The 16,955-nt window shown below is 52.4% G+C and overlaps 1 protein-coding gene across 1 annotated transcript; it reads left to right on the top strand.

Annotated features, from left to right (window-relative positions):
- Nucleotides 1-11,593: 11,593 nt before the first annotated feature.
- LOC134286087 (basic proline-rich protein-like) lies at nucleotides 11,594-13,357 on the top strand (the record flags this gene model as incomplete). Its single annotated transcript, XM_062847654.1, has 1 exon — nucleotides 11,594-13,357. A coding segment is annotated over one exon (1,764 nt), but the record flags the coding sequence as incomplete, so codon positions are not given.
- Nucleotides 13,358-16,955: the final 3,598 nt, after the last annotated feature.

Here is a 16,955-nt window from a genome sequence, read left to right as displayed (position 1 = left end):
TTCTTCACCAGGCCAGTGGTAGCGCCAGTTTCTGACGTTTCGTTTTTCTGCGAAGTTTCTAACGTTCGCAGCACGCTAACGCCGCTCAGCACTAAAGTGCATAATTTCCAGACTACACCAAACATGTGTAACCCTTGCACATTCACAAAATCAGCTCCTGTGTCCGCAAAATCGTTAAATTCGCAAAAAATTTTGTACAGCAATCTAGCTAGGTTTACTAGTGACCTTGGAAAATAAAAAATATCGACATTTCGCATCTAGACGAGTGTACGAGCTGTTTTTGAGAATGTGTAACTGTAACACATTTTTGTGTGGTCTGGAAATTATGCAATTATGAGTAGGGCTTACACATTTTAGTGCTGATCGGTTTTACTGTGAGGATTGTTTCCCTCAACTTGGCGACTGGACTAGAGCTACCCGATGTCCTGTTGTTCGCCAGTTATATGTACTACGAATTTCTCCAAATGACCAGAGGTAGCGCCAGTAACCTTGTCAGGTTATAAGGACTGGTTCCAACGTTCGCTGAATCAATTACCTCGACCAATCAAAAGAGCTTGAATCATCCGTTATAAAACTGATACAAGCTGATGAAAGCTCCAGCTTACTTCGCCGTCTTCCAAAGGATTTTCTGCGGTCTAAAACTGATACGCCTCCGTTGCCCGACCATAGAGTGCATCTCGTCACCCGGTCAGAGATTGTAATCTGTATCCTCATTAACAACACGCACGTCCAGGGGTAGCACCAGTTTCCCTGTTAGGTAACATAACCTGGTATATGTCTGGCCGTAGCCAGTGATACTACGCCCATAACGGAGTCTATTAACGCTTCCAGATTACCCTTACAATATTGGTCATCAATCGTACGCTGGATACTTGGTTGACACGTCAATCCCGTCAGCTGGAAACAACGGTCCCGACAGCCATCGACAGCTTAGACGGTGCAAGGTGGATCATAGTTATACCCGGTTCCATCCAGAAACTTCGAGTCATCCTAACAACTTGTATGGTAATATTCGTATTTAGTTCCTAGGCTTATATAGTTTACTGTAGCAAACCGCACTTCCTTAAAAGAGTCCTTCTCACTGGTAGTGCATATGAATTGTAAATATAAAAAAATGAACTTAAATCTGCATGATTTTTTTGTTCTAAGAACTTGGGTTTTTTTTTTTTCAGAAATACCTTAAAAATTCTGTCAAGAATTCCTCCAGGGATCCTTTCTGGAATTCCGTTCAGAATAAGAATTCTCTTGGAATATCTGCATTAATTTCTTTCAGTATCCCTTGATTGATTTCTCCTAGGATTCGATTAAGGATTCCTCTCGGGTTTCCTTCATGAAATTTCTTCGGGATTCTTTCATAATTATTTTAATACATTCATTCTATCAGGGATTCATATCGAGATTTTTTCACCGATTTCTCCGAAGATTCTTTTACGGATCATTCCCGAAATTGCACGATTATTCCTATTTTTCCGAGATTTCTTTGAGGATTTCTCCCGGGATTACTACATTAGTTCCAGTTGATATTCCTCCAGTGATCTCCTCAAGGATTTCTTCAGGGATTCCTCCTAAATTATTTTAGAGATCTCTCCCAGGGGTTTCTTTTCTTCTTTTTAAATTCTTTCAGGAATTACTCAAACATTAAAAAAAATCAGAGATTTCTTCCAGGATTCCATCAGTGAGTACTCCCGGGTTATCTTTCATTGATTATTCCCGAGTATCATTATGAAATCCTCTCGAGATTTTTTCAGTAATCCTTTTAAGGATTCCCTCAGGTTAATTTAGGGATTTCCATCTCCGGAATTTCTACAGTGATTACCACCCCGGGGCTTCCCCGTGTTCTATTTAGGGCTTTCTCACGAAATTTTTCAGATAATCCTTCAAAAACACATTTAGTGATTACTCTAGGAATCGTTTCTGGTTCCCTTCTGGGATTTCTCTCCAGATTCCTTCCTAGGCTTCTACTGAGATTCTTTCAGAGATTTATTCAGTATTATTTCATGTAGTGCTCCTGAGTATCCAACCGGGATTTTTCTGGGATTTTTTCAGGCATTTTTTCAGAGATTCCTTCTAGTAATCGTTCCGGCAGTTCTTCAGGGATTTCTCACGTGATTTCTTTCGATATTCCACCCAGGATTTGACGCCACCTGCGATCGACCTTCAGTTAGCCTAGTGGTTAAGGCTATGGGTCGCCAGCAGGTTCGACTCCCGTTCCGGTTGGGAAAATTCTCTCGATTCCCTGGGCATAGTGTATCATTGTTCTTGCCTCACAATAAACAAATTCATGCAATGGCTGGCAAAGAAACCTCTTCAATTAATAACTTTGGAAGTGCTCAAATAACCCTAAGTTGAAGTGATGCAGGCCAAGTCCCAGTGGGAACGTAGAGCCATAAAGAAGAAGCCATCTGCGGTTTCTGTAGGGTTTAAGGGTACTTTCAAGGCATTTCTGGTGGTTTCAAAGATTTTCCCAGGAATGGCATGGGGTTTCTTCAGGGGCTTCCAGGAGCAGGCATGGGAATGAGACTTTTTTCTGTTTACCGTTCATCGATACTGGCAGTAAAATAAACACAAAACAACGGCAGCACCAATACCATCAGACGCCGCGCCGACGGCAGTCGAGCAGACGCTTGACGGTTTTCGCTTCCCCACGAAAATTTTTATGAGCAGTCATGCTGAGGCGGGTGATTGCGAAAAATGTCAAATATTTTCATCTGCTAATAACTCACTTGTTTTAGTAAATAACTTAATTCGATTTGCACAAATAGCTAGAGCACACTCCTAGCTTTGCGATGCATGTAAAGATGATTGTCTAGAAGCGGTTTGAAACGCAGAAAAATGCGAAAATGGGAGAGACAGAAATTTCTGTCGTCGTTGTGCTCGAGTACTGGCGCTCTCGCACTTGGAAACCGTTTCGAGGAAGAAGGCTGCAGGAAAAAAAATGTTATGACATTTATTTTTCGAACAGTTTGAGTTTGGTTGGACCTGTGATGTTCGTGTGGAAAAATGTCAAATGTACAGCCGGTAACTGTTTTTTCCAGTACATTTCTCATCCCTGTCCAGGAGAATACCAGAAGTTTTCAGAGGTATTTCAGAAAAAAATCAAGACGTTACAAAGCGTCTCAGGAGGCGTGAGAAGATTTCAGGAACTTCCATGAGAGCTTTAGGGGGTTGCGGAAGTTCTTCAGGGTGTTCAGGATGTTCAGGAACGCTATTGAAGTTTTTCAGGGTTCCAAGAACTTTCATCAGAGCTTTAGAGGGGCTGCAAATGGGTTTGAGAGAAGCCTGACGGCTTTAAAGAGTTGTCAAGAGTTTCGGGTGATTCAATAGTTTAAGGAGGCTTCAGTACTGTTTATAGAGTAAAACTACAGCGTATCAAGAAGCATCAATGGATTTAACAGGGTTTCAGTAGAATTGAAAGGACTTCATGGGCAGTAAATTTACAGGGAAGTCTACTGGATACTCAAGGAGTTGAGAGGTTCAAAGGCGTTTAAAAGGCGTTTTAATGCCTTTCATGAGATTTCAAGGAGCTTCAGGTGCTTCAGGGGCTTTAGTATTGCGAGAGAAGTCTACATCACATTTACGACACGACTGATATTCAGCGAAAATTATGTGACATCACCAGAATTTTTTTGCAGTGTGAACAGGCAGAAGTACGAGAAGCTAAACCACTCGCGTAAATGCTTTGTGCCACAAGCCGACATGTGCCTAGACAATCACGACAATCTTCTCACAAGGGAGCATGAGGTGGCGGCAATATTACGATGAGCAATTCAATGGCTCCGTTGATTTCCAGCCCGGGGTCTCCAGTGGTTAAGGCTTTGGATCGCCAATCCGGCGGGTTCGATTCCCGTTACGGTCGGGAAAATTTTCTCGACTCCCTGGGCATAATGTATCATTGTGCTTGCCTCACAATATACAAATTCATGCAATGGCTGGCAAAAAAAGCCCTCCAATTAATAACTGTGGAAGTGCTCAAAGAACACTAAGTAGGAGAGAGGCCAGCCAAGTTCCTGTGGGAACGTAGAGCCATACAGAAGAAGAAAATTTTCAGCCCCTAACCTGCAAGAGATTGAGGAGGAGGTTGGTCGGTTCAAAAACAACAAAGCCGCTGCAGCAGATCAACTGCCAAGCGAGCAATGATGGGAACACTCACTTGCAAAGAGTTACACTCACTTGCAGTTTTCTTAGCTCAGAAGCGTGCAATGGAAAAACGATGTGTGGACGACTTTTGCCTCGTGATTTTGTCTAAAAGTTTGCTGAATAGAGTAGGGGTCGCACACGCATACCGAAGTCGTGACGCAGCTGCAAAGCCAACTCTCCACGAGCTGAATATAAATTACACTCACCTTGTGGAGAGTCGCTTTCACAGCTCTGTCACGACTTTAAGATGCGTGTGCGATCCTTAATCTATTCGGAAAAGATTTAGACAAAACCACAAGGCAAAAGTCGTCCATACATCGTTTCTTGATTGCACGCTTCTGGGCTGAGAAACTATCAAGTGAGTGTAATTCTTTGCAAGTGAGTGTTCCCATCCTTGTAAGTGAGTTACTAAAATACGGTGGAGAAGCACTGGTGAGAGCACTACACTGGGTCATTACCAAGATTTAGGAGGAGGAAGTATTACCGGAGGAATGGATGGAAGGTTTCGTGTGTTCCATCTACAAAAAGGGCGACAAGTTGGATTGCGGAACTACCGCGCGATCACACTACTGAGCGCTGTCTACAAGATACTCTCTCAAATTTTATGCCGTCTATCACCGATTGCAAGAGAGTTCGTGGGACAATATCAGGCTGGATTTATGGGTGAACGCGCCACAACGGACCAGATGTTCGCCATACGCTATGTGTTGCAGAAATGCCGCGAATACAACGTGCCCACACATCACTTGTTTATCGATTTCAAAACGGCGTATGATACAATCGATCGAGAACAGCTTTGATAGATTATGCACGGATACGGATTCCCGGATAAACTGATACGATTGATCAAGGTGACGATGGATCGAGTGATGTGCGTAGTTCGAATCTCGCAGAGGGTTACGGCAAGGTGATGGTCTTTCGTGTTTGCTGTTCAACATTGCTTTAGAGGGTGTAATAAGGAGAGCGGCAATAAACACGAGTGGGGGGATAAACACGAAGTACGTTCAGCTGCTTGGTTTCGCTGATGATATTGATATTATAGCTCGCAAATTTGAGACGATGGAGGAAACGTACATCCGACTAAAGAATTCCATTAGGCAAATCGGATTAGTCGTTAATGTGTCAAATACAAAGTATTTAACCCACCCCGAATTTCTATCGACGGTGATGAAATCGAGGCGGTTGAAGAATTCGTGTACTTGGTCTCACTGGTGACCGCCGACAACGACATCAGCAGAGAAATTCAGAGGCGCATTGTGGTAGGAAATCGAGCTTACTTTGGACTCCGCAGAACTCTACGATCGAACAAAGTTCGCCGTCACACTAAGGTAACTATCTACAAAACGCTGATTAGACCGGTAGTACTTTATGGGCACGAAACATGGACTCTACGTGCAGAGGATCAACGCGCCCTTGGTGTTTTCGAACGGAAGGTGTTGCGTACCATCTACGGCGGAGTGCAGAAGAGAGTGAAGACGGGACTAGTATATGGCGAATGAACCACGAATTGCATCAGCTGCTGAGAGAACCAAACATCGTTCTTCTTCTTCTTCTTCTACGCAGGCTACGGTCTGTGGGTCACGTCATCAGGATGTCGGATAGCAACCCGACTAAAATAGTTCTCGAGAATCATCCGACCGGTACAAGAAGACGTGGTGCGCAATGAGCTAGGTGGGTCGATCAAGTAGAGGACGATTTGAGGACCTTACGCAGAGTGCGGAACAGGAGACACGCTGCCAAGGACCGAGTAGCAGAGGGCACTGAGGCCTTAGTCTGATTGGTAAGGAAAGTGTGAGATACATAGAGTATGCAAAGATGGTCAATTAACAAAAAAGAAGTGGAAGTACACCACTAAGTTGAAAATCAGGATCTGTCCATGTGGTTAAGTTAACGTTCAGAACAAGACAAGGAAATCGGAATGTATAATTTTATACAATCAATTCAATCCCCGAAATCAAGCTGAGTTTTGTGTAGTACATGACCACATGCCAGTAATATCTACTCAGAAAACTATTACCTCAATGCTTGTAATTCATCCAGTGAAAAGATGCGGCATGTGTACTCACTTCCCTTATTTTCGACTGCTCATCCCCGCATATAAATCGGCGCTTATTTTATACATTGCAAACTCCATCTCCCAGCATCCACGGAATCCATTCAATGCCGAAGGGATCTGTTTATTCTGTGTTACGTTGCAGATTCTCAACCATACAGAGTAAATATGAATAAGTGGCATACTTTTCGAAAGCTCTACTTCAGCCGGAAACAAATTTTTATCCCCCTGCAAAGGAGACAGTTGGATGATGGCAGAAGCTGCCGCAGCGGTAGCACCAGTATCAACACACACGAAAAAAAAATGGAACGGGATGCAAAAACTTCTCGAAATCAACAATCGCATTTTTTTTTTTTGTTGAACTACAGTCACGTCACACTGACACTGGCTGGTGTGTGCCATCCGACCTGGCACCCGGGCACCGCACAGGATGGCTGCCGAGTGCCGGTGCAGGCGAAATGCATGCATGCATGCATCACTCCGGGAGAATGAGAAAACTTTTATCTACACTATTGCATTCTGCGATGTGTACGCGCGCGCGATCTCGTTGTGTGCCATTGCGTCCGTTAGTTCGTTTGTTGGCCGGATTGTTTGCCGTGGCTGTCCGACCGTCCGTCAGAAATTTCGCTCTGTCACATTGTGTCGCGCGCGCTTGAATATGTCGTCCTGCGGAACACCTCTTCTCCAGTGTGGGGAGATCAACGACATAGAGTCAACGGACAGCAGCGCAGCGTAGTCCTGGGCTACGATAGATATGTGGTTTGTATGGGTATCGGATCTAGGACGAAGAAAAGTTGATTGCAGTGTTTATCAAATTACTTAGATGCACTGTGATTCAAACTACCGACAAACACAAACGTTACAGAAAATGGGGTCACCTATCATTTTATTCATAAGCAAACGAATGTAGCATCGTATGGCTCCGTTTTATTTTTTTGTTGTTCTTATATGCACTAGAAAATTCACTTCAACAATACCAATCTGGCAGTTGTTCATGGCATCCGCAAACAAATTGTCTGATTGCGCGAGAATCGAGAGCTTTGTTGGATTCCTCCAAGGACTCCTCCTGGCATTCCTCCAGGGACTCCAGAGATCCCTCTAGAGATTCCTGCAGAGGTCCCTCCAGAGATTCCTGCAGAGATCCCTCCAGAGCTTCCTGGAGAGATCCCTCCAGAGATACCTCCAGGGATTCCTCCAGGGATTCCTTCAGGGATTCCTCCAGGAATTCCTCCAGGGATTCCTCCAGGAATTCCTCCGGGGATTCCTCCAGGAATTCCTCCAGGGATTCCTCCAGGAATTCCTCCAGGGATTCCTCCAGGAATTCCTCCAGGGATTCCTCCAGGAATTCTTCCAGGGATTCCTCCAGGAATTCCTCCAGGAATTCCTCCAGGAATTCCTCCAGGAATTCCTCCAGGAATTCCTCCAGGAATTCCTCCAGGAATTCCTCCAGGAATTCCTCCAGGAATTCCTCCAGGAATTCCTCCAGGAATTCCTCCAGGAATTCCTCCAGGAATTCCTCCAGGGATTCCTCCAGGAATTCCTCCAGGGATTCCTCCAGGAATTCCTCCAGGGATTCCTCCAGGAATTCCTCGAGGGATTCCTCCAGGAATTCCTCGAGGGATTCCTCCAGGAATTCCTCGAGGGATTCCTCCAGGAATTCCTCGAGGGATTCCTCCAGGAATTCCTCCAGGGATTCCTCCAGGGATTCCTCCAGGAATTCCTCCAGGGATTCCTTCAGGAATTCCTCCAGGGATCCCTTCAGGAATTCCTCCAGGGATTCCTCCAGGAATTCCTCCAGGGATTCCTCCAGGAATTCCTCCAGGGATTCCTCCAGGAATTCCTCCAGGAATTCCTCCAGGAATTCCTCCAGGGATTCCTTCAGGAATTCCTCCAGGGATTCCTCCAGGAATTCCTCCAGGAATTCCTCCAGGGATTCCTCCAGGAATTCCTCCAGGGATTCCTCCAGGAATTCCTCCAGGGATTCCTCCAGGAATTCCTCCAGGGATTCCTCCAGGAATTCCTCCAGGGATTCCTCCAGGGATTCCTCCAGGAATTCCTCCAGGGATTCCTCCAGGAATTCCTCCAGGGATTCCTCCAGGAATTCCTCCAGGGATTCCTCCAGGAATTCCTCCAAGGATTCCTCCAGGAATTCCTCCAGGGATTCCTCCAGGAATTCCTCCAGGGATTGCTCCAGGAATTCCTCCAGGGATTCCTCCAGGAATTCCTCCAGGGATTCCTCCAGGAATTCCTCCAGGGATTCCTCCAGGAATTCCTCCAGGGATTCCTCCAGGAATTCCTCCAGGGATTCCTCCAGGAATTCCTCCAGGGATTCCTCCAGGAATTCCTCCAGGGATTCCTCCAGGAATTCCTCCAGGGATTCCTCCATAGATTCTTCCAGGGATTCTTCCAGGTATTCCTCCAGGGATTCTTCCAGGTATTCCTCCAGGGATTCCTCCAGGGATTCCTCCAGGAATTCCTCCAGGGATTCCTCCAGGGGTTCCTCCAGGAATTTCTCCAGGGATTCCTCCAGGAATTGCTCCAGGGATTCCTCCAGGAATTCCTCCAGGAATTCCTCCAGGGATTCCTCCAGGAATTCCTCCGGGGATTCCTCAAGGAATTCCTCCAGGGATTCCTCCAGGAATTCCTCCAGGGATTCCTCCAGGGATTCCTCCAGGAATTCCTCCAGGGATTCCTCCAGGAATTCCTCCAGGGATTCCTCCAGGAATTCCTCGAGGGATTCCTCCAGGAATTCCTCGAGGGATTCCTCCAGGAATTCCTCGAGGGATTCCTCCAAGAATTCCTCGAGGGATTCCTCCAGGAATTCCTCGAGGGATTCCTCCAGGAATTCCTCGAGGGATTCCTCCAAGAATTCCTCCAGGGATTCCTCCAGGTATTCCTCCAGGAATTCCTCCAGGGATTCCTTCAGGAATTCCTCCAGGGATTCCTCCAGGGATTCCTTCAGGAATTCCTCCAGGGATTCCTTCAGGAATTCCTCCAGGGATTCCTCCAGGAATTCCTCCAGGGATTCCTCCAGGGATTCCTCCAGGGATTCCTCCAGGAATTCCTCCAGGGATTCCTCCAGGAATTCCTCCAGGGATTCCTCCAGGAATTCCTCCAGGGATTCCTCCAGGAATTCCTCCAGGGATTCCTCCAGGAATTCCTCCAGGGATTCCTCCAGGAATTCCTCCAGGGATTCCTCCAGGAATTCCTCCAGGGATTCCTCCAGGAATTCCTCCAGGGATTCCTCCAGGAATTCCTCCAGGGATTCCTTCAGGAATTCCTCCAGGGATTCCTTCAGGAATTCCTCCAGGGATTCCTCCAGGAATTCCTCCAGGGATTCCTCCAGGAATTCCTCTAGAAATTCCTCCAGGGATTCCTCCAGGAATTCCTCCAGGGATTCCTCCAGGGATTCCTCCAGGAATTCCTCCAGGGATTCCTCCAGGAATTCCTCCAGGGATTCCTCCAGGAATTCCTCCAGGGATTCCTCCAGGAATTCCTCCAGGGATTCCTCCAGGAATTCCTCCAGGGATTCCTCCAGGAATTCCTCCAGGGATTCCTCCAGGAATTCCTCCAGGGATTCCTCCAGGAATTCCTCCAGGGATTCCTCCAGGAATTCCTCCAGGGATTCCTCCATAGATTCCTCCAGGGATTCTTCCAGGTATTCCTCCAGGGATTCTTCCAGGTATTCCTCCAGGGATTCCTCCAGGGATTCTTCCAGGTATTCCGCCAGGGATTCCTCCAGGGATTCCTCCAGGGATTCCGCCAGGGATTCCGCCAGGGATTCCGCCAGGGATTCCGCCAGGGATTCCGCCAGGGATTCCGCCAGGGATTCCGCCAGGGATCCCGCCAGGGATTCCGCCAGGGATTCCGCCAGGGATTCCGCCAGGGATTCCGCCAGGGATTCCGCCAGGGATTCCGCCAGGGATTCCGCCAGGGATTCCGCCAGGGATTCCGCCAGGGATTCCGCCAGGGATTCCGCCAGGGATTCCGCCAGGGATTCCGCCAGGGATTCCGCCAGGGATTCCGCCAGGGATTCCGCCAGGGATTCCGCCAGGGATTCCGCCAGGGATTCCGCCAGGGATTCCGCCAGGGATTCCGCCAGGGATTCCGCCAGGGATTCCGCCAGGGATTCCGCCAGGGATTCCGCCAGGGATTCCGCCAGGGATTCCGCCAGGGATTCCGCCAGGGATTCCGCCAGGGATTCCGCCAGGGATTCCGCCAGGGATTCCGCCAGGGATTCCGCCAGGGATTCCGCCAGGGATTCCGCCAGGGATTCCGCCAGGGATTCCGCCAGGGATTCCGCCAGGGATTCCGCCAGGGATTCCGCCAGGGATTCCGCCAGGGATTCCGCCAGGGATTCCGCCAGGGATTCCGCCAGGGATTCCGCCAGGGATTCCGCCAGGGATTCCGCCAGGGATTCCGCCAGGGATTCCGCCAGGGATTCCGCCAGGGATTCCGCCAGGGATTCCGCCAGGGATTCCGCCAGGGATTCCGCCAGGGATTCCGCCAGGGATTCCGCCAGGGATTCCGCCAGGGATTCCGCCAGGGATTCCGCCAGGGATTCCGCCTGGGATTCCGCCTGGGATTCCACCTGGGATTCCGCCAGGGATTCTGCCAGGGATTCCGCCAGGGATTCCGCCAGGGATTCCGCCTGGGATTCCGCCTGGGATTCCGCCAGGGATTCCGCCAGGGATTCCTCCAGGGATTCCGTCAGGGATTCCGCCAGGGATTCCGCCAGGGATTCCGCCAGGGATTTCGCCAGGGATTTCGCCAGGGATTTCGCCAAGAATTCCGCCAGAGATTCCGCCAGGGATTCCGCCAGAGATTCCGCCAGGGATTCCGCCAGGGATTCCGCCAGGGATTCCGCCAGGGATTCCGCCAGGGATTTCGCCAGGGATTTCGCCAAGAATTCCGCCAGCGATTCCGCCAGGGATTCCGCCAGGGATTCCGTCAGGGATTCCGCCAGGAATTCCGCCAGGGATTCCGCCAGGGATTCCGCCAGGGATTCCGCCAGGGATTCCGCCAGGGATTCCGCCAGGGATTCCGCCAGGGATTCCGCCAGGGATTTCGCCAGGGATTCCGCCAGGGATTTCGCCAGGGATTCCGCCAGGGATTCCGCCAGGGATTCCGCCTGGGATTCCGCCAGGGATTCCGCCAGGGATTCCGCCAGGGATTCCGCCAGGGATTCCGCCAGAGATTCCGCCAGGGATTCCGCCAGGGATTCCGTCAGGGATTCCGCCAGGAATTCCGCCAGGGATTCCGCCAGGGATTCCGCCAGGGATTCCGCCAGGGATTCCGCCAGGGATTCCACCAGGGATTCCGCCAGGGATTCCGCCAGGGATTTCGCCAGGGATTCCGCCAGGGATTTCGCCAGGGATTCCGCCAGGGATTCCGCCAGGGATTCCGCCAGGGATTCCGCCAGGGATTCCGCCAGGGATTCCGCCAGGGATTCCGCCAGGGATTCCGCCAGGGATTCCGCCAGGGATTCCGCCAGGGATTCCGCCAGGGATTCCGCCAGAGATTCCGCCAGGGATTCCGCCAGGGATTCCGCCTGGGATTCCGCCAGGGATTCCGCCTGGGATTCCGCCAGGGATTCCGCCAGGGATTCCGCCAGGGATTCCTCCAGGGATTCCTCCAGGGATTCCGCCAGGGATTCCGCCAGGGATTCCGCCAGGGATTCCGCCAGGGATTCCACCAGGGATTCCGCCAGGGATTCCACCAGGGATTCCGCCAGGGATTCCACCAGGGATTCCGCCAGGGATTCCGCCAGGGATTCCGCCAGGGATTCCGCCAGGGATTCCGCCAGGGATTCCGCCAGGGATTCCGCCAGGGATTCCGCCAGGGATTCCGCCAGGGATTCCGCCAGGGATTCCGCCAGGGATTCCGCCAGGGATTCCGCCAGGGATTCCGCCTGGGATTCCGCCTGGGATTCCGCCAGGGATTCCGCCAGGGATTCCTCCAGGGATTCCGCCAGGGATTCCGCCAGGGATTCCGCCAGGGATTCCGCCAGGGATTCCGCCAGGGATTCCGCCAGGGATTCCGCCAGGGATTCCGCCAGGGATTCCGCCAGGGATTCCGCCAGGGATTCCGCCAGGGATTCCGCCAGGGATTCCGCCTGGGATTCCTCCAGGGATTCCGCCAGGGATTCCGCCAGGGATTCCTCCAGGGATTCCGCCAGGGATTCCGCCAGGGATTCCGCCAGGGATTCCGCCAGGGATTCCGCCAGGGATTCCGCCAGGGATTCCGCCAGGGATTCCGCCAGGGATTCCGCCAGGGATTCCGCCAGGGATTCCACCAGGGATTCCGCCAGGGATTCCACCAGGGATTCCGCCAGGGATTCCGCCAGGGATTCCGCCAGGGATTCCGCCAGGGATTCCGCCAGGGATTCCGCCAGGGATTCCGCCTGGGATTCCGCCAGGGATTCCGCCAGGGATTCCGCCAGGGATTCCGCCAGGGATTCCGCCAGGGATTCCGCCTGGGATTCCGCCTGGGATTCCGCCAGGGATTCCGCCAGGGATTCCTCCAGGGATTCCGCCAGGGATTCCGCCAGGGATTCCGCCAGGGATTCCTCCAGGGATTCCGCCAGGGATTCCGCCAGGGATTCCGCCAGGGATTCCTCCAGGGATTCCGCCAGGGATTCCACCAGGGATTCCGCCAGGGATTCCACCAGGGATTCCGCCAGGGATTCCACCAGGGATTCCGCCAGGGATTCCGCCAGGGATTCCGCCAGGGATTCCGCCAGGGATTCCGCCTGGGATTCCGCCAGGGATTCCGCCAGGGATTCCGCCAGGGATTCCGCCAGGGATTCCGCCAGGGATTCCGCCTGGGATTCCGCCTGGGATTCCGCCAGGGATTCCGCCAGGGATTCCTCCAGGGATTCCGCCAGGGATTCCGCCAGGGATTCCTCCAGGGATTCCACCAGGGATTCCGCCAGGGATTCCACCAGGGATTCCGCCAGGGATTCCGCCAGGGATTCCGCCAGGGATTCCTCCAGGGATTCCGCCAGGGATTCCGCCAGGGATTCCGCCAGGGATTCCGCCAGGGATTCCACCAGGGATTCCGCCAGGGATTCCACCAGGGATTCCGCCAGGGATTCCACCAGGGATTCCGCCAGGGATTCCGCCAGGGATTCCGCCAGGGATTCCTCCAGGGATTCCGCCAGGGATTCCGCCAGGGATTCCTCCAGGGATTCCGCCAGGGATTCCGCCAGGGATTCCGCCAGGGATTCCGCCAGGGATTCCGCCAGGGATTCCGCCAGGGATTCCGCCAGGGATTCCGCCAGGGATTCCTCCAGGGATTCCGCCAGGGATTCCGCCAGGGATTCCGCCAGGGATTCCGCCAGGGATTCCGCCAGGGATTCCGCCAGGGATTTCGCCAGGGATTCCGCCAGGGATTTCGCCAGGGATTCCGCCAGGGATTCCGCCAGGGATTCCGCCTGGGATTCCGCCAGGGATTCCGCCAGGGATTCCGCCAGGGATTCCGCCAGGGATTCCGCCAGAGATTCCGCCAGGGATTCCGCCAGGGATTCCGTCAGGGATTCCGCCAGGAATTCCGCCAGGGATTCCGCCAGGGATTCCGCCAGGGATTCCGCCAGGGATTCCGCCAGGGATTCCACCAGGGATTCCGCCAGGGATTCCGCCAGGGATTTCGCCAGGGATTCCGCCAGGGATTTCGCCAGGGATTCCGCCAGGGATTCCGCCAGGGATTCCGCCAGGGATTCCGCCAGGGATTCCGCCAGGGATTCCGCCAGGGATTCCGCCAGGGATTCCGCCAGGGATTCCGCCAGGGATTCCGCCAGGGATTCCGCCAGGGATTCCGCCAGAGATTCCGCCAGGGATTCCGCCAGGGATTCCGCCTGGGATTCCGCCAGGGATTCCGCCAGGGATTCCTCCAGGGATTCCGCCAGGGATTCCGCCAGGGATTCCTCCAGGGATTCCGCCAGGGATTCCGCCAGGGATTCCGCCAGGGATTCCGCCAGGGATTCCGCCAGGGATTCCGCCAGGGATTCCGCCAGGGATTCCGCCAGGGATTCCGTCAGGGATTCCACCAGGGATTCCGCCTGGGATTCCGCCAGGGATTCCGCCAGGGATTTCGCCAGGGATTCCGCCAGGGATTCATCCAGGGATTCCGCCAGGGATTTCGCCAGGGATTCCGCCAGGGATTTCGCCAGGGATTTCGCCAGGGATTTCGCCAGGGATTTCGCCAAGAATTCCGCCAGCGATTACGCCAGGGATTCCACCAGGGATTCCGCCAGGGATTCCGCCAGGGATTCCGCCTGGGATTCCGCCAGGGATTCCGCCAGGGATTCCGCCTGGGATTCCGCCAGGGATTCCGCCAGGGATTTTGCCAGGGATTCCGCCAGGGATTTTGCCAGGGATTCCTCCAGGGATTCCGCCTGGGATTCCGCCTGGGATTCCGCCTGGGATTCCACCAGGGATTCCGCCAGGGATTCCGCCAGGGATTCCGCCAGGGATTCCGCCTGGGATTCCGCCAGGGATTCCGCCAGGGATTCCGCCAGGGATTCCGCCAGGGATTCCGCCAGGGATTCCGCCAGGGATTCCGCCAGGGATTCCGCCAGGGATTCCGCCAGGGATTCCGCCAGGGATTCCGCCAGGGATTCCGCCAGGGATTCCGCCAGGGATTCCGCCAGGGATTCCGCCAGGGATTCCGCCAGGGATTCCGCCAGGGATTCCGCCAGGGATTCCGCCAGGGATTCCGCCAGGGATTCCGCCAGGGATTCCGCCAGGGATTCCGCCAGGGATTCCGCCAAGGATTCCGCCAGGGATTCCGCCAGGGATTCCTCCAGGGATTCCTCCAGGGATTCCTCCAGGGATTCCTTCAGGAATTCCTCCAGGGATTCCTTCAGGAATTCCTCCAGGAATTCCTTTAGGAATTCCTCCAGGGATTCCTTCAGGAATTCCTCCAGGGATTCCTTCAGGAATTCCTCCAGGGATTCCTTCAGGAATTCCTCCAGGAATTCCTCCAGGGATTCCTCCAGGAATTCCTCCAGGGATTCCTTCAGGAATTCCTCCAGGGATTCCTTCAGGAATTCCTCCAGGGATTCCTTCAGGAATTCCTCCAGGGATTCCTTCAGGAATTCCTCCAGGGATTCCTTCAGGAATTCCTCCAGGGATTCCTTGAGAAATTCCTCCAGGGATTCCTTGAGGAATTCCTCCACGGATTCCGTCAGGAATTCCTCCAGGGATTCCTTCAGGAATTCCTCCAGGGATTCCTTCAGGAATTCCTCCAGGGATTCCTTCAGGAATTCCTCCAGGGATTCCTTCAGGAATTCCTCCAGGGATTCCTTCAGGAATTCCTCCAGGATTCCTTCAGGAATTCCTCCAGGGGTTTCGTCAGGAATTCCTCCAGGGATTTCTTCAGGAATTCCTCCAGGGATTCCTTTAGGAATTCCTCCAGGGATTCCTTCTGGGACTCCTCCAGGGATTCCTTCTGGGACTCCTCCAGGGATTCCTTCAGGGATTCCTCCAGGGATTCCTTCAGGGATTCCTCCAGGGATTCCTTCAGGAATTCCTCCAGGGATTCCTTCAGGGATTCCTCCAGGGATTCCTTCAGGGATTCCTCCAGGGATTCCTTCAGGGATTCCTCCAGGGATTCCATCAGGGATTCCTCTAGGGATTCCTCCAGGGATTCCTCCATGAATTTCTTCAGGGATTCCTCCAGGAGTTCCTCCAGGGATTCCTCCAGGAATTTATCCAGGGATGCCTCCAGGAATTCCTCCAGAGATTCCTCCAGGAATTCCTCCAAAGATTCCTCCAGGGATTCCTCCAGGGATCCCTCCAGAGATTCCTCCAGGGATTCCTTTAGAGGTTCCTCCAGGGATTCCCCCAGGGATTGCTCCAGGGATTCCCTCAGGAATTCCTCCATAGATTCCTTCAGAAATTCCTCCAGGGATTCCTTCAGGAATTCCTCCAGGGATTCCTTCAGGAATTCCTCCAGGGATTCCTTCAGGAATTCCTCCAGGGATTCCTTCAGGAATTCCTCCAGGGATTCCTTCAGGAATTCCTCCAGGGATTCCTTCAGGAATTCCTCCAGGGATTCCTTCAGGAATTTCTCCAGGGATTCTTTCAGGAATTTCTCCAGGGATTCCTTCAGGAATTCCTCCAGGGATTCCTTGAGAAATTCCTCCAGGGATTCCTTGAGAAATTCCTCCAGGGATTCCTTGAGGAATTCCTCCAGGGATTCTCTCAGGAATTCCTCCACGGATTCCTTCAGGAATTCCTCCAGGGATTCCTTCAGGAATTCCTCCAGGGATTCCTTCAGGAATTCCTCCAGGGATTCCTTCAGGAATTCCTCCAGGGATTCCTTCAGGAATTCCTCCAGGATTCCTTCAGGAATTCCTCCAGGGGTTTCTTCAGGAATTCCTCCAGGGATTTCTTCAGGAATTCCTCCAGGGATTTCTTCAGGAATTCCTCCAGGGATTCCTTCAGGAATTCCTCCAGGGATTCCTTCAGGAATTCCTCCAGGATTCCTTCAGGAATTCCTCCAGGGGTTTCTTCAGGGATTCCTCCAGGGATTCCTTCAGGGATTCCTCCAGGGATTCCTTCAGGAATTCCTCCAGGGATTCCTTCAGGGATTCCTCCAGGGATTCCTTCAGGGATTCCTCCAGGGATTCCTTCAGGGATTCCTCCAGGGATTCCTTCAGGGATTCCTCCAGGGATTCCATCAGGGATTCCTCTAGGGATTCCTCCAGGGATTCCTCCATGAATTTCTTCAGGGATTCCTCCAGGAGTTCCTCCAGGGATTC

This window comes from Aedes albopictus, chromosome 2 (assembly GCF_035046485.1).
Source record: "Aedes albopictus strain Foshan chromosome 2, AalbF5, whole genome shotgun sequence".
Taxonomy (NCBI): domain Eukaryota; kingdom Metazoa; phylum Arthropoda; class Insecta; order Diptera; family Culicidae; genus Aedes; species Aedes albopictus.
This window is presented reverse-complemented; position numbering and strand designations above follow the sequence as displayed.